Source organism: Ricinus communis, chromosome 8 (genome assembly GCF_019578655.1).
Source record: "Ricinus communis isolate WT05 ecotype wild-type chromosome 8, ASM1957865v1, whole genome shotgun sequence".
Lineage (NCBI taxonomy): Eukaryota > Viridiplantae > Streptophyta > Magnoliopsida > Malpighiales > Euphorbiaceae > Ricinus > Ricinus communis.
Genome location: NC_063263.1, coordinates 8,138,631 through 8,161,980, shown reverse-complemented (window position 1 = coordinate 8,161,980; position 23,350 = coordinate 8,138,631). Strand labels below are relative to the sequence as shown.

Genomic DNA, 23,350 nt, shown 5'->3' with positions numbered 1-23,350 from the left:
ATAATTAAATAATAATTTTAATTCTAGAATTTATAGTTAAATTCTACATTAACATTTATTAATTAATAATTTATAATTAAATTGTAACACTTAGAGTACTACTAAAATTTTTTATGTCAAACTTCTAAGAAAAGTAATCTCCTTGATAAAACAGATTGACCATAGATTTCAAGGCTTTCCTTGTATTATACACATCTTATCGTCCACTATTTGATGGAATTTTTTTTCCTTTTGAAAATATTTATTCAATGTTTAAGATTATTTTAAAGAGATTTTATCTGTTCTGTTACCTTCAATTATTAGATGTACAACATATAAAGGGTAGTTTTAAAATTTAATATATATATATATATATCACTATTTCATTACCTAATTATAGATACTTTTTCCCCATTTCGAAATCAGGTAAAATACATTTGTAATAGGTAAATCAGTCCTATAGCAACTAATTATAAATTATGAATTATGTAGCTGTGAAGGAGCTTTCCATGCTGCAAAGTTAACAAAAAGAATATAGCCTTTGAATCATTCGTTGGATTATAATTTGCATGTAAATAATAATAAAATATATTTATTTAAACAATATGTGCTGGTTTTTTAGCTCTTAATTTGAATCATTCTCTTTTAAACCTTTCTTCTCCCACAATTCTTGAATAGAGCTTGATAGCGAACTGTTTATTATCTGAGTTCCATTGGGGGACTGATTTGTCCACCATTTATATATGTAGGAGCTCTACTAAAGCAATCACGCTTATATAAATTAAATCTGATAACCATCAAAATTGATATGTAATATTATGTTATTGCAATGAAATCAATATTATATACTAATAATAATCTCGGTTAATGGACCAAGTCTCTTTTGACATCGGTCTTAATTATCAGAATACAAATTGTCAAAGTTTAATAAAATTTTTAAGGCTAATAGTTTTGTGTTATTCTTTCTATTATTTGTTGGGTAGCTAGTTAAGTATTTGGATATCCCTGTCAAGTTGTTACAGAATATCATGGCTCTGAGGTTTTTTTTTTTCATCTTTCTGTTGTTGGACTCTTACTAGCTCTAATTCTCAACTGCCAGCTTGTGGATGCTAATGCATCAGGGGTATCTTTGAAGATTCTAATGATTGTCAGGAATTTTTTTTAATTCTTTTTTTCAGATTTAAATCCAGAAGGTTCAATCTTGAATCCAATTTAGAGGACTCGAGAGAGCCTGGTGCTAGAAAAATAAGAAAGATTAGACATTGATCATGGTAATCGAATGCATCAGATCAGGATTTGGTATAAAGGACTATTACATGAATACAACTCACCACGTCAGCCGTTTGCTACCTCTCCAAATTTTCAAAGTAACGAAAAAAAAAACTCCATGAATAGACATACCTCTCCTTTCTTCCACCTACTTCAATTTCCTGAGTCTGACTTCGTAACAAAATGGAAGTTTATAAATGGAAGTGGACATATTTTATCATATACTCTTATGTAAATAATCCAATTATCTAGCTTCCAGTTGATAATTAAGGAACAACTTGCATTCTTAAAGCTGCAGCAACAATATTGACCCGGTCACTTGCTATATTTCACATATATCATCAATTTCTTTTATCAGTATAAATCAAGAGACAATAACTTTTATGCTCTTCTTAGCAAGAAGAGCTAATGACGGGAAACAAGATGTTATGGGATTTCCTTTTCAGATTCATTCCTGTTTTATTTCTTACAGCGGTTTATGCTCAGGATCAATCAGGTAATACGTCTTATATTTTTCAGGTAGTTCAAGTTTATTCCTCTGTCTAACCATGGACTAATCCAGCTCTCTCTTTATCTCTCAGGCTTCATTAGCATAGACTGTGGTTTACCAGCAAACTCTAGCTATACTGATGAAACAACGAGCCTGAATTACATTTCAGATGCATCATTCATCGACGTTGGTATCATTACAACCATAACGCCTAAAGTCACTACAAATAGCACGGACCGCCAGCAATTGTCTGTTAGGAGCTTTCCTGAAGGTGACAGAAATTGTTTTAATGTAGAACTTGCTAAAAACACTAAATATTTGATCAGAGCAATTTTCGCGCATGGAGACTACGACGGATCCAATGAGCTACCAGAATTTGATCTGCATCTAGGACCTAACAAATGGGTTACCGTGAAAATCTTGAATGCTAGCATTCCTGTAATTAAAGAAATCATACATACACCTACATTGAACTATATTCATATCTGTCTGGTAAATACCGACTCTGGGATGCCTTTCATATCAGCACTAGAGTTGAGGCCCTTAAAAAATACAACATATGTAGCGCAATCTGGAGCACTGGTGAAATCCACACGGTTGGATTTGGGTTCTCTAACAAATAAAACTGTCAGGTTAGCCATTTTATACTGTCAAATGTTATGTAATCTCTAGATAGTGCATGTATACTGCTTGTAGCTTATTTTCCGGTGGACTTGCTATAGGTATCCTGATGATGTCTTTGACCGTATCTGGACCCCTGATCATTTCCACAAATGGACAGATTTGAGTACTCCAGATACCGTTGATGCTCAAAATCACATTGATTTCCAGCCACCATCAGTTGTAATGAGGACTGCAAACATGCCAACCAATGCTAGTGAAAACATGGAGTTCTATATAGACATTGACGATACAACTTCACTATTTTATGTCTACATGCACTTTGCTGAAATCGTAGAGCTTCAAGCTAACCAATCCCGTCTATTCAACATTTCTCTGAATGGAACAATCTGGTATGGACCTGTGATTCCTAATCATTTGTCCTCAGGCACCGTCTATAGTCAATTTCCCATCATTGGAGGAAATAATATGTTCTCACTCTTTAAAATCGAAGGTTCAACCCTGCCACCCCTCCTCAATGCGATTGAAATATATTTCGTTGTTGATCTCTCTCAATCAGAAACAGACCAAGATGATGGTATGTCTTTGACATTGGTAATCTTTTATATCATCATACCAATTAGTATGCATAATTTCAGCTAATAAGCTTATTGGCACTCAATATCGTAGTTGATGCTATCATGAAAATCAAGTCAACATATGGAATTACAAAAAACTGGCAAGGAGATCCATGTGCTCCTCAAGCTTATGTGTGGCATGGTCTAAATTGCAGCTACAGTGACGATGATCCACCTACAGTCAAATCCTTGTAAGTATATGCTTTTGCATCAAGCATAAGAACCTCTAAATTATTTTTATATTTATGATACAAGTTCTAACGAATAGTCCTATTCATTCAGGAATTTATCTTCTAGCGGATTGAGAGGAGAGATAGTTTCTGAAATAGCCAACCTCAGATCATTGGAATTGTTGTAAGCATCTTAATCTTGATTCAAACCATAGATTATCAAAATATTGATATAGAAAAAAATTGCTTATAACTCTGTTACAATGTCAGGGACTTGTCAAACAATAGCTTGTCAGGTTCATTGCCTGATTTTCTTTCTCGAATGACATCCTTGAAAGTCCTGTAAGTTTCTTTTGATTTAGATTGAAATTATAGGATTTTATGGGCGTATCATGTCTTATGAAAAGAATCATTTTTGATATTTCACTGCAGAAACTTGACGGGAAACAAGCTCACAGGTACCATTCCGGCTGACCTCTTTGAAAGATCGCAACAGGGTTCGCTATTGCTAAGGTATGTTTCCCTTGAATCCAAATTAATTCCATGTGTAAGGAAGCATAAAGTAAAAAAAATCAAATAAAAGAATCGGATAGAACAGATTTATTCAAAAGCTAACATATAATTGTTGTTTCTTTTTATCATTTCAAGTGTTAGCGGAAATCCAGAACTCTGTCCATCAGTTTCATGCACGAAAAAGAAGAAAAGTGTTGTTGTTCCAGTGGTGGCTTCAGTTGTTGCATTTTTCATTTTAGCAGCTGCATTGGTAGTCATTTTACGCTACTTCTTTGTACGTTCACAAGCCAAGACTAATGAAGCTAAAATAAGTTATGAAACAAATGATGAACCATTAGTGGAGTCGAAGAAACGACAATTTTCCTACTCTGAAATTCTCAAGATTACAAATAACTTCGATAAGATTCTTGGTAAGGGAGGTTTTGGAACAGTCTACCATGGCACCTTAAATGATGGTACACAAGTAGCTGTCAAGGTTCTTTCTCTATCCTCAGCTCAAGGGTACAAGGAGTTCCAAGCAGAGGTGCTTCTTCCAAAATACAGCTTCCCCTTTAAGGTTAACACTAAGTTTCTTCCTTTCAGTTACACGTACTAATCTCTAATGTTTTAATTACAGGTGAAGCTTCTTCTGAGAGTTCATCACAGGAACTTGACTACCCTTGTAGGGTACTGCAATGAAGGCACCAATTTGGGGCTTATCTATGAGTACATGGCTAATGGAAACTTAGAAGACTATCTCTCAGGTTTCTTCTTAATGAAATCATTTGTTATTGCATCTTTTTATTACAAAAGGGAAATCTCCGTGTTTCCTAATTAATTAAGAACAACCACTGAAAACAAGCTAATATAGACAGGCTATTCTCTGTGTTTGCAGATAGCTGTCTGAATACCTTAAGTTGGGAGATAAGACTTCGAATAGCAACCGAAGCAGCACAAGGTTAGCAGCAGGCACTGCAATAATTATCTGCACATCTAACCCCAGTTAATAGTGAATTAATGGATATATGTCTGCAATATAGGATTGGAATATCTTCATAACGGTTGTAAGCCACAAATTGTGCACAGAGACGTGAAGACAACAAACATTTTACTAAATGATAAATTCCAAGCCAAACTAGCTGATTTTGGGTTGTCAAGAATTTTCCCAGTTGACGGTAGCACACATATATCAACTGTTGTTGCTGGCACTCCTGGCTACCTTGATCCTGAGTAAGTATCCTTCTATTTGTTACCTGAAATTCAATTTTTCGTTAGCAGGTTTGACTTTAGCATTATAATAATACGCACGATCAAGGCAAAGATGAGGCAGAAAGGCAGGAAATAGTCAGTAGTTTTTTTTTAAAACAAATTTTACTAAAAGGGTAAACAACGATTTATGTTAAATATCTTTCATTATGAAAATAGGCATATATTATCCTGTCTATTCTCACATTCTTATGTAGCTCTACAATAGATGTTCTTTCTGTAACTAAAGAATCATGAAAAGGGTCTGTGAAAAATAAATTAATGCCACATCAGTTTTGGATTGATTTACTTGTTTTGGGTTGCAGGTACTACGTAAACAACTGGTTAACAGATAAAAGTGATGTCTTTAGCTTTGGGGTTGTTCTTTTGGAGATCATCACAGGAAGACCTGCGATAGCTCAAACCCGTGAAAGGACTCACATTAGCCAATGGGTTAGCTCCATGCTTGAAAAAGGAGACATTCACGGCATCGTCGACCCAAGGCTAAACGGGGATTTCGAGATTAATTCTGTATGGAAAGCTGCGGAATTAGCAATGGGCTGTGTGTCTGCATCTTCTGCTAGAAGGCCGACAATGAATCAAGCGGTGGTGGAGTTGAATGATTGTTTAAAGATAGAGATGGGTCGAACAAGGGAAGGACAGAGCAGTCAATCATTCAACTCTAATTCTATTGAGTTGATGACTGTGAATGTGCACACTGAGGCATCTCCTCTTGCAAGATAGTTTTAAAGTCTCAATGGATTTGTTCAAAGGTTAGTACGTTCTGTTCTGCCACCCACATGAAATTGCTTCAACATTTTGCCATAAGTGGCTTCTTTTTTTGTTACTAAATTGATTTATTTGTATTGTAACATATTTGTGTATTTAGATACAAGCACACAGGCATAATTATTTTGGCATAAGTACTCTTTGGTAATTAAGAAATCACATGTGCACAGGGAGTGCGTAGAACTGTTAATGGGCCTGATAGTGTTTGTGACGAAGGCACGTAGCCCATGAATATCTACATTTACCCAAGATATGTGTATAAGATAGTGAGCTTCTAGGCCATGAGTATTAATGGGCCTTAACAGAATCTGAAATACTAATTAGATAATTTTGCAACTGTATGAAGTGAGCTCCATTTTATTTGAATTCATATTCAACTCTACGCCTCGCCACCTATTTGAAACTCGAATTGATAAAAAGTTTATTCGACATCATTTATTAATTTAAACTAGCTGAGTTCGAATTCAGTTTCATGCCGAGCTCAAACTTGACAAAATTTGATTCGTTAGCTCGCGAATTTGCTCGTATATTGATTTGCGAACAGGCTTATGACCTCGAGCTGAAGCTCAGTTCATTATAAATCTCTCGAATAGGCTTGTCATTTGATTCGTTTATAAAATTCATAAACATACTCATTTATAAATTCAACAAACAAATTCATGAGCGAACTCGTTTGTAGGATCGAGTTTGAGTTCAAAATAATAATAATAATAAAAATAAAAATAATAAAATATTATTATTATTATAACTACTACATTTAAAATGAAGCTATTACTATTAGTAAAGACCTGCAATAAAAATAATAAATGATAAACAAATATATTCTATAACAATTTAATAAAATAAGTATTTCTCAAATTAGATAATATAAAATTGACTTATTACTACAATAATTTACTTATAAACTATTATATATTATAAAATTTAATTATATTTTTACGATGGTAAAAATATCCTAAATGCATCCTCTAATTATACTAATATAAAAACAATTTAATTATCATTAAAATCTTAATTAATATATAATAGATCATGACTAACCAGGCACTAGCATGGAAAGAAAAAAATTAAACATATATCAAAATGAATATAGCAAGTAGTATTGCCATTATTTTGAAATCTTATATATATCTTAACCTTAAAATAAAGTATTTTTTTCGCAATCTTATACTCTTCAATTCTTAGATATCTTATATTTATCCAACTCAAATTTTGAAGTTAATAGAGTAGAATGTCAATGTTGGATTACATAATTTCTTTCAAAAAATCTTGATTTAATTAAAATTTTAAATTTAATTTATATTTATATATAAAAATAGTAATCAAATTAAAAACTAAGCTAAATTAATCAATATTATAATTTATATAAATTAATATATTATTGTGGAAAACCTTTAGCTACTTTATTATATCACACTTCGACTATTTTATATCTTAAGATTTATTTTAAATTTTATAAATTTTATTCATTAAAAGGTGAGTGTTACTAAAAATAATAAATGGTTGGGTTGGTTTATATGCTTTTTTAAAGTTAACACAGACTTGTAATATGTTTAGTATGGTCTTCTTACCATTTTTATGCATTGTCGGTCTTTACTTTCATCATTCATGTTGTTTTAGTAATACTATTTTTGCATGTTTTGTTATATTTTTAGACACTAATGTTGATTTTTTTTTATTATTACAAATTTGATACTTTCATCATTTTCTGTTATATTTTTAGATGTTGCTATTGATTAATTTAATTATTAAAAAATATTTAACGAGCTTGAGCTCGAACTCAAATTATTAACGAGCTCGAACTCAAGTTTTTTTCATTATGCATCCATTTAACGAATCAAATTCGAATCGAGTTCGAGCTATTCGTGGGCCTAATTATTTTCAAACAAGACGAGCTTGAGCTCCATTATAAAAGTTCGAGCCTCTTTCAAAATTAAACAAATCAACCATGAACTGTTGATGTTTGGCTCGACTTGATTCAATTACGACTGATCACACGTATATATTTAGCAATGTATTCTTAAATAGTTTTAGAAGTGACAAATTCCACTCTTATTCTTTTATTCATCATAATTCGACCTTATTATATAGGTATAGATAATAAATAAGTAATAAATAAAAACTAAATAGGTAATAAAAGAATAATAAGAAAATAACTCTTATTTATATGAGTTGGGTTAAATTGAATATGATACTTACTAAGTCCCCTCATCAATTTTTTTTTAATAAACCTCAAAATTTATTATAAACTCCAACACTCATCAATCTCCTAAAATGTATAATTTCACATCGATGACAAGTCATCATTAATAAAATTTGTTCTTATCCGTTGCTTAAGACTTGTCCTTAGAGAATTTTCCTCCAAGCCAAACAATAATATTGTTTATCCAGAAGATATATAACCTTTCTTCTCCGAGAAAAAATTCTAGTCTTTTCTATGTATCCTTTTCTTCTTCGAGGTAATGCGATAATAGAAAAAATAAAGTATTGAATAGTCAGGTTTAAATGTTAATTTTTTTCTTAACTTTGAGTCAATTGCCAATTTACTCATATTTCAAATTTTTGGTCAATTTCACCTACCAACTTGATAAAAGCGGTCAATTCAGTCCAAATTCTAACAAAATTAAGAGATTAGATTTCATACATCATGCAAAGCAAATAAAAGTTTAATTAAATGACATAATCAATAAGTAAAACTTAATTTAGTCCTTAAAACTTTATATTAAGTATTAAACTCAATTAAAATGAAAATACTAATTAATTTGAATTAAATAATAGTAATTAATTACTAATTTTTTTATCCACTTGACTAAAGTATGCTAAAAATATTAGAAATTAAGATTAATTATTTGAAAAAATCAATTATTTTTCTAATTTTAGTAAAAATTTAAATTTGCATGATTTTAAGTTTATTATTTAATTTAAATTTTTATTAAAAATTAAAAATTTAATTATTTTTTCTTAGATATTATTATTAGATTATTTTAAAATAAAAAATTTATTGTAAACTAAGTTTAATACATAATATAAAATTCAATGACTAAAATAAACTTTACTTATTTATTAGTTCGTTCATTCACTTGCTTTGGATGATGCGTGGAGTCCAATCTCTTATTTTGTGAAATTTTGGATTGCATTTGCCGTTTTTTGCCTAGTTGATGGTTGAAATTGGCCAAAAATTTAAGATTTGAGTAAATTGGCCATTGACTCCAAGTTAAGGGGGCAAATTGACCTTTAAATCAACTCATAATATATAAAGAAGATATAAATAAAAAACTTCACTCGAAAGAAAGTGACATTAATAAAATTGTAGAGGCAAGACTGAAAAAAGAAAAAGATTTATATCGAATAAATTTATTTATAATAATAATGATGATGATGAAATTAAAATAATTCACTAAATTTGAATACTATAACATGTAATAATAAGAAGAAAATTAAGGTCTAAATAATAATATCATAATATATTTAAAATAATTTTATATTAAATTAAATTAACACTAATGGAATAAATAGATAGATAAGGGTTTATTTAGATTATATAAATTTGGATATCTATATAAACTTTAAATTGATTATATATGAATAAATAAGTAGTTTAAGACTCACTCACCTTATATTAGACCCACATCCATTTATATCAATCCATTTACCATCTCTAAATATATTAGTTTTCTATTTGTTGTGCAAGTTGTTATTATTATTTGATTATAAAAGGTTTTATATTTTGAAAAATTAAAATTGTATTTTATATTTAAAAGAACCGATGTTATTTTAATAATTTTATAATTAAAGATAAGTAGAGAAATATCATATGGTTGTATTTTATAATAATTTTGAATATGTGATTTTTTTAATAAAAAAGAAATATAGTTACAAATAGTCACTATTAAAATTTTTTAATTTATAAATATTCAACCATTGTCACTTCGATTAGCTATTGTTATTATATTTTATTTTTTATCTAATAATATAAATTTAAATTTTAACTACTCATAACGTCGTTGTTTGACCATCAAATCAATCTCAGCATCATGTTACAATCTAATAATCAAACAAGGCAAATATTTGCTATATAAGTTGAAATGAAAGCGAAATTTAGCCTTTGAAATGAGCATATTTGAACCAAAACAGTGCTATAATAGTAACAAATAAATTTTTCCAATGCAAGTTTGCAACAAAAACATTTAAATCTCATTAATAGATTAAATCTTTTCTTTTACCTACTATATAACTAAGAGTAAATTGGCTTAAATAAGTAATTTTCTTTTATAAATAAGAGAAAGCATTTAGATCTTACTTAAATTAAAATATATATCCCTGCACCTAGATTAAACTCACTACAATTATGCAACTATTTTGAAAATAATAATCATTCATTCATTCAAATTCCGGATGCCCCCTAAAAAACAGGTAAAAGACCATTGTATCAAGTCAACATTGTTGTGCCTAGTGACAGTTTCTGACAGGAGAGGAGATCAATAATTCAAGGGCTTGATTTCTATTGAATTTTCGATAGGTGTAACAAATCAATTAATGCTCCGAATACATATATATTTTCTTCTTCTTCTTCTTCTTCTCTTCTTCTTTTTTACCTAATTTTAAAGAAGATAGATGGCTTGTGGTATTGATTAAGCCAGCCACAAGTCATCCAATGAAAAACTTATATAGCTGTCCCATACAATACAACACAGCCATTTATCCCAACTATTGATAACAAAAACTAGTCAAATTTCCCACTTGGGAAAAGCCCACAAAAATATGAGCATTCATTAGACAAAATTCTACACACGCAAATTGGTTATTTTGGGACCCCTTCTTACATTGTCAACTTGTAGCACAAACATAAAAACAAAACCCAAAAAGGACGAGAGATCTAGGTTCCTTTCTCAACAGAATGTCTAAATATAGTATGTACCCCCAACCACATATAAATTCAAAGAATAATACTTCTTTAATCCCATCACAACTTGCTTCTTTTCTTCTCTTCTTTCAGAAAAAGAGTCAAATGTTATTTAGACGCATTTCAAATATAGAGTTGTTTTACCTAATTCTAACATATTGCCTCTGGTTTTTGAATAAATAGAAATTACTTTTTAAATTATTTAAGCATAAGTATATATATGCCATGAAACTCGAGTAATGATTTGAATACCCCATCTATTCATACTTCTATTATAGCGGTTTTTTTTTCAACTCGATCGTCCAATACAAAGCCAAAACTTCTAAACAAGAACATAAATATCAAAACTTTAGCATAATTAATTAAACCCACCTCATCATCTCCTTCATCATGATCAATATCATTAGTTTGATTAAAATTCTAGGAACCATATATAGTATTTTAAAATTTTTAACTCTAACAAATTGAACCACCCCTGCCAAAAGAGAAGCATAAACATGTGCTAAGCAATGAGTTTTGGGGTGATTTTCAAGGGCACGCTTTGGGTTGAATCAAGGAGACAGGACCACTGACTGGACCTCACAACTCTTAAGAGAATGTCTCTTACATTGGTTAGCTAACAAATTAGCATTAAAAAAGAAAACATCATAAAAGATCTCCAAGAAAAATGAGCTTTTAAGTACATTGGATACATTAAACAAACTATTAAAAAGCAGGCTAAAGTGCTAATCACTTTCTAGCCCTTGATCTTAATCATAGGTGTTATAATTGCTATGCCTTTTTGTATGAAAAAAGGCAGTAATAACCCTAAACTGCTTCCGTGCCAATTTTTACCATTTCCACACTATCATCTTACCGTTTCCACTTTGTTAATTATTACAGTGGAAGCGGCAGAAAAACAATAGAGGAAATAGAAACTGCACAATAACGAAAGCTCTTTTCCCTTGTGCTCCTGGAAGGTGGATGTCATCATGACGATGATAATTAGAAAATCTATCATTAGGTGAAGCTTTTTTGACTATGGATCACAGGAATTGTAATGATGAAAGATGATGGTAAAGAAGGATCTTGGATTAGCTTTTGTACTTGTTTAAATTTAGGGCTAGAAAATGGGCTTTGGATTCTTAATCATTTGGAGACGGAAATGATGATAAGTATCATGATTAATAATCCATTATTAGGGTTTTCTATCGGGTTTCTCTTCTTTCTTGTTTTTAAAAAATTAGCTTTTCAACTTTGAGGGTGGTGAATATGATTAGGGTTTTGGAGTGATGAAAAGTGAGTTTGCATGGGATGAAAAGGGTGGCTATTGAATGGTAAAGAAGAGAAAGCAATATTTGTTGGTGGAGAATTCACTTCAAGTTTGTGGCCAAGATTTTCTAGTGCCTTGACTTGTGACCTTAAGAACTTGAGATAATTTGCAGCCTCATCAAGCATTGATGCAGTGTCCATCTTGCTCCCACCTGGGACCAGCCTCTGTAATACCCTAATTCTCTCACTTATCCTTTCCCTTCTTTGCCTGGCAGCCACGGTTTGTGGGTCAGTTGATATTCTAACATTCTTTCTCTTTGGCTTTTCCACAACTTCCAATCCTAAATTCACTGGCCTAAAAGCTGCTGCTCTATAAATCATCTCCTTCATTTGCGCAATTGCTTCAGGATCAGGCTCCTCAATTGAAGAAGACACTGATGAACTTGGCTGTTGAAAATTGATATTTGATGAACTTGGCTTCTTGTTGTCTGATCTGAGTCTCTTTGACTTTGATGGATTCTCTGAAATCAGCCTGAAACCACCTTGTGTAGTACAGGAATTAGTTTGGAGAAGATCAAAAATATCCGCTTTTAGCTCAGTTTGATCATTGCTTCTCTTCGTAGAAACAGGCTTAGATGTTTGAGAGCATTTTTTATCTGAAGAAATACTTTGAGAGACAGTTTCGTCGGGACAATGCATTTCTTTGTTTCTTGCGTTGGAAGTATTGTTCTCTGATTCTCCAGATGAAGCTGCACTATTAGCACTAAAATTCCACAAGTTTCTACAATCAGAGAAGATCATCGAAATCCCATCATCTTCGACTGAAGTGTCGGTGTTGCTATTAGTTGCTGAGAGTAAGCAATCAAGAGACTCAAGAGAGCCTGTCGGAACACCAGCCTTTCCATTTGGCAAGCCATTCATGATTCTTGATTGATTATTCAATCCAAAACCAGTTGTGGCATAAGGCTTAATAGTGATCAAAGGAGAAGAGAATAATTCTTGATTCGAAGCATCGACCCAACTTGTTCCATTTCCTGATTTTGCAACTAGTGTATTTGCAACTAATGTTGATGTCTCTTGTCGCTGCAATTAATGATAAATATAAAGTTAGAGTCAAACTTTTATGGATAAAGAATCAAAAGCAAGAGCCACTTAAATTCTGGAGATTTTCACTTACTCTATCAGAATTTGAATTCAGCTGTGATGTCTGTGCCTTTTGGAAGCCTTGAATTTGATTGAAGATGTCGTCTGCGAGATCCATATTCTTGCCGCTAAAAAGGCAAGAATTTGGATTGGAAGCAATCAAGGTTTCTTGATTTTCTTGATTGCTCCACAAAATTGATGCATGTTGTGGATTGTTCCATAAAGATGATGTGTTCGTAAGGACTTGTGAATCATCCCATCCCAAACTCTCCATTGATCCTTTTTTCGGCCTAAATCAAGAAATCACATCAAGAATGAGAGAAGCTCCAAGAAAAATAGTCTAGAACATAAAGAATTTTCTTATATATATATATATATATATAAATGCTAAATCTCAGGACAGGAGAGAGATATAACAAATGGGTGTTTTTTATATATATAGCTCAACAAACTTTGAGTAATATATGACATACCAATTAATTTCAGATCCAGCAGCTGCCAGCCAAGTTAATATGCCAAAGGAGCCAATAGACTGGAATTACTTGCCTGCAATTCTTCTTCTTTTTCTTGTTTTATTGATTGCAAATAATAGAGCCAATGCTTGGAACAGACTTCAGCTTTGTGTAATACTCTCTGTGTACAATCTGGTACTGGTCCTAACCGCCCTCTTTAATTCTGTATCATGGAAACTGTGATCACGAACAAAACAGCCATTGCTAACGTCAGTTTTAGCAACTAAAATCTGTCATCAGCCTACTCTATCTAATAAAGACAAAAGAAAACCCTCCAAGAATTGAAGACACCATTACTGATTCAAGAATATAAAAATCACTTCAAGGAAGTACAAAACAAGAAATGTACACAGCGATGAAGAGAAGAAATTAGATAACAGAGAATTGAAGCCCTGCTCTACCTTGAACTATATATCTTAGATGACACAAAATGCTGATACAGTGGTTATGGTTGTTAAAGGGTGTGCTTATATAGATAGAAAGAACATAAGGTTGAATATAATATTGCTAAAAAGTACTGTTAATATAGTACTTTAAACATGTAAAATATAAGAAAAGAAAAGAGACCCAATAAAATATAGATTATATATAGTTGAAAGGAGAGAGGTAATGGAGGGGTTTGAAAAGATAAGGCTTTTTGGTCAGTTTGGTGGGGATGTATATAAAGAGTATATTTTTTGCAGATGGGGAGCATGAGATTTCAGAGAAGGATATATATATATATATATCATTGAATCTTATAATAAGAGTACTAATTGATTATTATTTTTCTTTTCTTGAGTTTTTTTTTTGGGCATTTTTTTAGATTTTTATATTCTTTTAAGTGGGGAAAAGCTCTGACTCCTCCTTTTGGTTTGTTTTTCTGGTCATGCTATTCCATGCGCACTGTGAAGTTTCAGTAAAATTGCAGCAGTAGTACTGAGAGTGAGAGAATTAATGAGCATCTTTTGACAGTGCCACTTTCTTCTAAGCTTTTTGCTTAATCATAGTTTTAATCATGACCCAAAAGAAAAACTAATTACTGTTTTCACTTTCTACTACAGTCCTTTCCACATTTTGTTATTCTATCCATTTCTTTATATTACTGATGCCTAATTATAGATTATTAGGCCATAATTTTTCTCGGATATCCTTCTCTTTTTCTTTCTTTCAAGAAATGCTAATCTATAATCTTAGAATTAATTACATAAGTTCACAATTGAATAGTGAGAGTAGAATTTGCTTGGCTGCAGTGGAAGGAAAAAAAAAGGAAAGAATTCCAAAAAAAGAAGCAAATCCTGAAAAGAAAACCTGCAGATGTAGTTCTTAGGATTGCCATTTTGAACATAAAAACTACTAGTGGGACTGGGAAGTTAAGGACATAAAAGATGTTGGCAGGCAAAAACATGCAGTCAGAGCAAGAAAGAAAGAAACAGGTCGCATAGCCCTATATCACTTCTCTCAGTTTACAAATTAAAAAAAAAATGGATAGATGATTCAGTGGGCTCAAGGGTCTAAGGTGCACAAGCTCACAACCGTTGGATCGAGGAAATAATACACAAATCAGACAGTTGTACATTCGTGTGCAGTGCTGAATAAAAAAAAAATGTATGTACAGTGTTAATAGTAGAAAGAGAAAAGGAATGTTATGAGGGAAAGAGGTATCTAACTGGGGGTTTCTGAGTACTACCCACATGCGACCCATCATTGCACAGCTCAGTGAATGGTTTCCCAGAGTATATTTTCTGCTGCTGTTTGCTAACATTAACAATCAATCTCAAAATTGTGTCAACTCTTCACTCTTTCATGGTTTTCTTGCACTTCCCTTCTTTTCAGATCAAGTGCCTAAATATATGTTACCAATTGAATTCTGTTTCAGATTTTACAAGAATATCCTTTCAAATCAATTTGCAGAGACAGACACATTTGGTTTTTTATGCCAAATATAAAATGAGACACTAGTTAAAAAAAAAAAAAAACTTTTAAAAAAACCCACTATATATATATAATCCCTGCAGATCCTCAGCAAGCATATGTAGAAAGAAAATGGTAAAAGGATTAATAGAATTGCAAAATAATTATTAGGAAGTGGCTTAATTAGTATTATAGCTAATAAAAATTGGAAAAGTCTCAAGTCTAAAGTATACATCTAAAATATACATGTGGCAATGTATTACCAAAAATAAAGTTAATATGATTCGAATAAGAGAAATTTGATCCCAATATTATTAACTATGTTATTTACTAAATTATTATTATATATTTAATCTATTATTAATTAAATTTTGTATATATATGATTTTGTTTGAAATAAAGAATATAATTCTATTTTTTTTTAGAATGAAGAGTATTTATTATTAAAATAATAGCAACTGTATACTAGAAGATTAATATTGCAATTTGAAAATTAAATTTATATATGGATAGATACGTTTATTTTAGCAATTAAGTCAACTTTTTCATCTGGAAAATACGTTTCGATTAATCTAGACATCATAAGTTGGTGGGTACTCCATCAAAATTTCGGCATCAACTCTGTGTATCAGAACTAATAGTATCATGTGTCAACTTCAATTTTGAACCTGTCATCAATTATGAAATCTATATATACAATAGCTACTGGAACTTCACATTTTGCTAAAACCCATTCTTTCATCTAATAAACCCAACATCTTATCCATAATGTGACACACATCTATATATTTTGTCCACTAAATTATATCTTGAAATTTGAAGTCATCGAAACATAAAATAAGACTATATATTATTATCAAAAATTCAAATTTCACCTTTTTTATTTTTTTATTTCTGCATAATTTTTTAAATTTTAAGTTAAGGAAAAAAGAAAAAATAATAACTTAAGAGACCGTTTAATTCAAATACCAAAATCAAAATCCACATTGGAAGTAAAAATTAAAACAGATAAATGAAACTTCAATTATTCTTTAGCCTCGACCAATAAGAATTTAAAATCCTGATCTGTACTAGCCATCACATCCAATTTAAACCGTTAATCAATATTATGTTGGGACCTACTTGTCGCTTGATCAAAACTTTTGAAAAATAAATAAAAAAAAAATGGAAGGAAAAACAAAAAAAAAAAAAAAAGAAGAAGAAGAAAAAGGTGGTCCATTTTAGGCTCTGTAAAATGTCAAAATCTCAATAAATGCCACTTTGGTCTTTTTCTTCCCGCGTTATTTCTGCAATAATCTGCCTTATAACCGTTTCTTAGCTGTCGGCTTCTACACGGCTCAGCCGCCAGCTCAGGTCACAGCAAAGCTGCATTTATAGTTAAGCGCGGCCGGTGATATTTCGTGTGGGGTGGTCCCCATAATGAACTTACGCTGGGGACCCGCAGTTTCCAATCCTCCGTGCTTCTATTATTGTTACTTGCCCACACGTGAACTCAACACTCATGTGTGTACGTGGCGCGGAGTGATTGGGCGGTCACCTGAAGAGATAGCCGTCTCCCACATGGGGAAATCAAAAACGGTGGTAAGAGCTGGGACCATCTGATATTTTTCCTTGGAAGCTCTTTCATTTTTATTTTCATGATTTAATTTTGAAAACATTATCTTTGTAATATGTGTGATCTCGATCAATGTCTCTATCAATTTTTTTTAATGTGCATCTCTTTCATTTGATCTTCATTTTTTGTCTTTGTATCATCCTAAATTTATTGATTTATTTTTGTGTCTTTTTTATGATTTTGATTTATGTAAAATGCATTATAGTTTGTTTTTAATTATTGTACTATATGTTATCACCAAAAAAATATATTTACCATTTAAAACGAAGGGGATGAATATTTTAGTCTTTTTAAACTGTATTTAATTAAAATTCATAAAATTTATGTAATTCACTTGTAAATCTAGAGTGAATAAAATAAAAATCAATTTAAAATTCTATATAATCAAATTTATATAGAATTGATTATAACTAAACTAAATTTTAATAAAATAAATAGAATTTTCAAATAAATTCTGCATTAATAAGTCAATATATTATATATCTCATTCAACTTTTTATTTTATTTTATTCTTTTAATATTTTTTAAATAGAATGAGTTCTTTAATGGGTTTCAACCCAACATAATATTAGAGTTGTATTGAAATAAAGTACATAAAATTTTATAAAATTTATTTCTAAGTTTAAAGTTTATAAAATTATATTAAATTTATAAAATTAATTATAACTAAAATAGGCAAAAATCTTAAATAAATTTCACGGTCATTTCGTAAAAGTAAAATTATTCTTTCAATTTTATTATTTTATTTTATTTTCTCTTTCATTTTTTTATAATAATTTATCTTTAATAAAATATTTATTTAATTTTAAATAAATTTCATAGTTATCTTTTAATACACCATACATAGAATTTCATTTTTAATTAAGTTGCATTATATTTATAAACTATGCACATATATGATTTAGTTGAGGCCGGGTTAAATAAAGCAAAGAGATGAAGAGAAGAGTGGTGGTGGTCCAAGGGGCATGAGTAGGGATGGCCCTAAAACAGGTCGGCTAAATAGGATCAGCCCAACCCCACAACATGGCCCTTTGACAGCTATGCTACTGCTACTCCCACTTTCTTCCATTTTTAACAATACACCCTTTTTTTAAAAGCCCTCCCTGATTCAGTCCATAGAATGTATGTACCTCTAAACCGCATGTCGGCAAAATGGTCAAGAGAAAAGGAAAAGAAACCCAGTAGTCTGACCAGCTTAAGCTTTTTAATTAAGTGTTAAAATCTTTTTAATGATTAAAAGTTTTGACCTTTGGCCATCTTAAAGTTTGACCTAGCAGCAGGTTCTCCACCGCTGTAAGGGTTATTTACAGCCACCGTAATGGGTGGCATCTCAAGTCTCAATTTCTTGCGTTGTTTTGGTGTGTTTGCATGAAAGTGATGTATGTTGTCAGATGCAATGGCTCTTACCCAAAGAAAGGACCAACAGCCCATAGGGAGAGGATAGCAAAAGAACCCTTTCAAATGAAGGGTCGTTATCCTTACATTTTCTAGAACTAGCCAGTAGTTGTAGTTGCATATATAATCCTAGAACTCTTCAAGCTGGCTGCAATTGCATGCCCCCAGGGTTAGTGTTCCATGATGCTGACCTCCACGTGTCTAGGACACTTGGTCCACTTCATATCATATATCATGTCTTACATATTTTTATTTATTACTATATATTTGTTTGTGGTAAATTTTTCTTTTTGCTCTGTCTGAAAGAGTCTCTGGATCATAAAATAGTCTGTCTTCATTATCAGAAAAGACACATAGCATTATTTGCACGAAATGTATAGCATTGACTGCTTGAACCCTCGAACGATATCGTGGTAAAAGAATAGCTAGAGCTCATGCTCAAAGGCTTGGGAGGGAGGACTCTGAATGGAGCTGACAGACCAGAAAAATGAAGATTTTTTTAACAATACTATTCCCACAGTAAATTGCATTAGGGATAACTAAATTTTTATTTAAATCTTTAATTTGCAATTAATTAATTACTGAATTTTAATTTTATTAACATCGATATATCTTTGACAATATAAAAATATATTTTATAAGCGGACATCAAGTTAAACTTATAATTAAAATAATAAAATTTTAATATATGACTGGTACCTTTTTATATCAAATTAAAAATTTCATACTTTTTATTATAAAATATAAAATTTGGTAACTAATCATGTTATTTACCATGTTAGTGTTCCGAAAAAATTCAACACTATTATTAAGATTAAAGTTTAACAATCATTTAGTTACAAATTAAATATTTAGTATTTTTTGTTATAAAATGTAAAATTTAATGACCGACGATGTAATTTACCCTCGTTACCACAGTCATATTGCTTCACTCTCTAATTATCGACTGCTAATCAACTGCTATATTATTATACAAAAGTGAGCATTCTATCAACCCGATCTATCATATAAAAAATAAAAAACTAAATTTAATGATATAAATAAATTGAAATAACTGAATTGAATCCAACAAAGCAAATAATAAATAATGACAATTTATCATTATTAAGTTTGGACTGATATTTGCATGTCAAGTTCTATAATCCTCTTGGCTGTTTCTTTCTCCAGTACACTTTTCTTTTCAGGTTCATTCACAGCCAGGACACACGAGCTGCACAAAAGATTTCAGCATGAATTTTGTCCAGGCCTGTGGGCTTAAAATTCTGATACTAAGTGCAGTCCGTACCAAACTAAGTTGGGCTTCAAGCTCCAAACAGACAAGCTTAATTTTCAATTGCAATTTTTACCCTATACCTGAACAATGAGGTCCACTCATATGATCCGTTTACAGGCAAAGGAAAAGAATAATACTCCAGGTGTAGGTTGCATTCATTCACCAAATATATAAGATAAATGACATACATTTATTATCAATAAATAATAAAAATAAATGTCAATATTTAATTTCTAAGTATAATAATCAAATTATACGTGGTTCATAGCATTATAATAATTTCTTTCTAAATTTCTTTAGTTACGAGGATGTTTGATTCAAAAAATGTATCCACATGGTAGTTGTTTTTCATTAAACATCAATATTAGAGTGTTTGGTAAAGATTTAAGAATCAACGATTGATAACTGATTTAGTCACAACCAGCTATCGATTACATCAGCTTAATATTATTTAAAAAATTTATCTTACAACTAATATCGAAATTTTAATAGAATTGAACAACCAATATTAAAATTCTAATAGAGTTAAACAATTAATGTTGAAATCCTAATAGAACTAAAATTAAATTTTACTTAACAGATTATTAGTATTTTAATATTTAATAAAATTAATTAATTAATAATATAATTAATTTAAATAATTAACTAAATAACTAAATAATTATAAAATTATTTTAATAAATTTGTTTCTCCTTCATTCATACTTTTATATACATTATGGTATATATAAAGAAATGTAGAAATTCAAAGGAAGAAATTGGGCCTTCAACCCAAGAGACAATTCACGCCAGCATTAATATAAAATGATTACGAATTGACATCAACAATTATCCAACGTATGATTTTGAAATGTCCCAACCAAGATATCTATAATGCCATTTTCTGTTTCCTTTTCCAAATTTTTTATTACTTCTAATTAAAATACAAATCCAACCCAAATAATGACCCAATACAACAACCTGAACAAAATTTTAAAAAACAGAAGTCCTAGAAAAGAACACACAAGAGCTCGCTTGTGTTGCTGCTAGCTCCATCTTCTGTCATTCTTCTCCTGCTGAAGCTTTGGAAAGATGAACTGAGCCAACACGTCAACTACTTGGAACTCGGTTCTCAAATTTGGTAAAACTCAACTCGTTAGACTTGTGAGCTACTTTATATATAAAATCATGAGTCGACTCAATGTAGTTGTGACCTAGTATATATATAGACTCATAAGTTGACTCATATATCGATGTATAAGAGTTTGAATTTTAATATAAAATAAAGTTAATTAAGCTCATTTAAAAATTTAATATACTTAGTTCGGACATCACTCAATAGTAAATAAATAAGTCTTAAACTAATAAGAACATGGCTTAGGTAAACTCTTGAGAAGAATTCTATTTCCCCTACCTCCCAATGAAACCAAAACAACAAATATATATGACCACCCTTCTACCATACTACACCGTATACATATCAAACAGTATATCTATACAATACCTATATACAGTACAGTATGTATCTCGTAACACCCCCCTCAAGTTGGAGCGTGCAAATCTCGGACGTCCAACTTAGCCAACAAAAATTCAAACTGTGACTTTCTCAAGGCTTTCATGAATATGTCCGCTAACTGAACCTTCGTAGAAACATATGATGGATCAATCAAGCCCTCTAAAATTGCATCTCTAACAAAGTGGCAATCGGCTTCTATGTGTTTACTGCGCTCATGAAAAACTGGATTGTGAGCAATATAGAAAGCCGACTGACTGTCACAATAGAGTCTCATTCCCTTCTTATGCTGCACTCCTAAATCTCCTAGCAGTTGTTTTAACCATTTTAATTCACACGTAATAGACGCTATTGAACGATACTCCGCCTCTGCCGATGATCGAGACACAGTATGCTGCTTTTTGGTTTTCCAGGAGATTGGAAAATGACCGAGCAACACAAACCATCCACTCAACGACCTGCGGGACACCGGGCAACTAGCCCAATCAGAGTCACACCATCCTTCCAAACTCAGCTCACTATCTGCCCTTAGTAACACACCTTGCCCCGGGTTCTTCTTCAAATAACGGACAACTCTCAAAGTAGCTTCCCAATGTTCTTCCCGTGGATCCTGCAGAAACTGAGACAGAACGTGTACAGAGTACGCTAAATCCGGCCTAGTCACGCCGAGATAAATAAGTCGACCCACCAACCTCCTGTATCGCTCTGCATTTCCGAGCAGTTTCCCACTGGCTAAAGACAATCTGTGATTAAATTCCATAGGAAATCCTGCTGGCTTTGACCCCAACAGACCCGACTCAAATATAATATCCAATGCATACTTCCTTTGACACATGAAAATACCTTCCTTATTCCTTGCTATCTCCAACCCCAGAAAATATCTCAAAGGTCCCAAATCCTTCATTTTAAAGCACTTTCCAAGATAATCCTTGAATACTGCTAATGCCACTTTATTATTTCCTGCAATTATCATATCATCCACATACACAAGAACATTGATCTGGATTTTACCCTTAGTCATCGTAAACAAATAGTAATCTGAATAAGACTGTTTAAAGCCATAACTCTTTAGAGCCAATGCTAGTTTAGCAAACCAACATCTAGGCGCCTGTTTTAATCCATACAACGACTTCTTCAGTCTACACACTACATTCTTGTTGTCACTTTTTTCAAATCCCGGAGGTATCCTCATGTAAACTTCCTCTTTCAGATCACCATGTAGAAAGGCGTTATGAACATCCATCTGATGTGCTTCCCAACTCTTGATTGCTGCAACTGCCAGAAATGTCCGTACAGTCACCATTTTGGCCACAAGGGCAAAAGTCTCAGTATAGTCAATACCCTCTACCTGATGGTTTCCGAAAACCACAAGCCTTGCCTTTAATCTTACTAAATTTCTGTCTGCATCTCGTTTCTCCGTATATATCCATTGACTACCTAGAGCTTTCTTCCTAGGAGGTAACTCTTGCAGCACCCATGTTTCTTGATCTTCTAATGCTCTAATTTCCTCTGCCATAGCTTATCTCCAACCTTCATGTTTCACTGCTTCTCTAAATGTTTTAGGTGGTGTGCCTGCACTCGCAGGTGCTATAAATTTTTTTATAATTATTTGAAAACCGTTCACAAGATACATAATGAGAAATAGGATAAGGAGTACCTGAGGTAGTTGACGAAGGGAGCGATCGTTCAGACGAACTTTTCTTTTTCACAATTATATGTGTAACGAAACCTTGGTAGCGAGAATTTGGAATCTTAACACGCTTCCCTTTTCCCGTATCCGTCTCTATACTAAATTCATCTGTACATACCGCCATCGCCTCAAGACCAGTACTGTCACTGCCAGAATCCGGTCATACACTAACCTCATCTGCATTGCCTCTCGTTACACCACCTCATGTTGTTCCCATCTCCGCACTACTGCCAGCAGGGTCATCATGAACTGCCCTACCAATACTCACGTTATCCTCACAGTCCACTGCTTCATCAAGCTCATCACATTGCAGGCTCGCATCACTTCCTACAGTATGAGAATCCTGGTCTATATTGCTCCCAGCCAAAGGAAAGACATGTTCATAGAAATCAACATCACGTGAAATAAGTAACTCTTTTTTTTTCTAAATCATACAACAACCAGCCCTTTTTAGCAAATGGGTAACCTAGAAAGATGCATCTACGACTCCTACTCTCAAATTTATCCCCTTT

General features: G+C 31.9%; 2 protein-coding genes across 3 annotated transcripts; one reads left to right on the top strand and one right to left on the bottom strand.

Moving 5' to 3' along the window:
* Positions 1-1,598: 1,598 nt before the first annotated feature.
* On the top strand, positions 1,599-6,038 carry LOC8281585 (LRR receptor-like serine/threonine-protein kinase IOS1). Its single transcript, XM_002515855.3, has 12 exons — positions 1,599-1,744; positions 1,830-2,370; positions 2,461-2,936; positions 3,029-3,167; positions 3,259-3,330; positions 3,417-3,488; positions 3,579-3,659; positions 3,795-4,182; positions 4,276-4,402; positions 4,534-4,596; positions 4,679-4,868; positions 5,210-6,038. Exons 1-12 carry the CDS (start codon positions 1,657-1,659, stop codon positions 5,625-5,627), a joined length of 2,655 nt encoding a protein of 884 aa, XP_002515901.3. The 5' UTR covers positions 1,599-1,656; the 3' UTR covers positions 5,628-6,038.
* A 5,167-nt stretch (positions 6,039-11,205) lies between these two features.
* LOC8281584 (transcription factor bHLH87) lies at positions 11,206-14,534 on the bottom strand. Of its 2 annotated transcripts, none has more exons than XM_025156781.2 (4): positions 13,883-14,534; positions 13,516-13,658; positions 13,004-13,259; positions 11,206-12,909 (listed from the first exon to the last, which is right to left on the bottom strand). In XM_025156781.2, the coding sequence occupies exons 3-4, from the start codon at positions 13,241-13,243 to the stop codon at positions 11,806-11,808; spliced, it is 1,344 nt and encodes a 447-aa protein (XP_025012549.1). In that variant the 5' UTR covers positions 13,244-13,259; positions 13,516-13,658; positions 13,883-14,534; the 3' UTR covers positions 11,206-11,805. The 2 variants fall into 2 exon arrangements, with proteins under 2 accessions (XP_025012549.1, XP_015572814.1); XM_015717328.3 differs by having other exon boundaries at positions 13,443-13,658; positions 13,883-14,532.
* Positions 14,535-23,350: the final 8,816 nt, after the last annotated feature.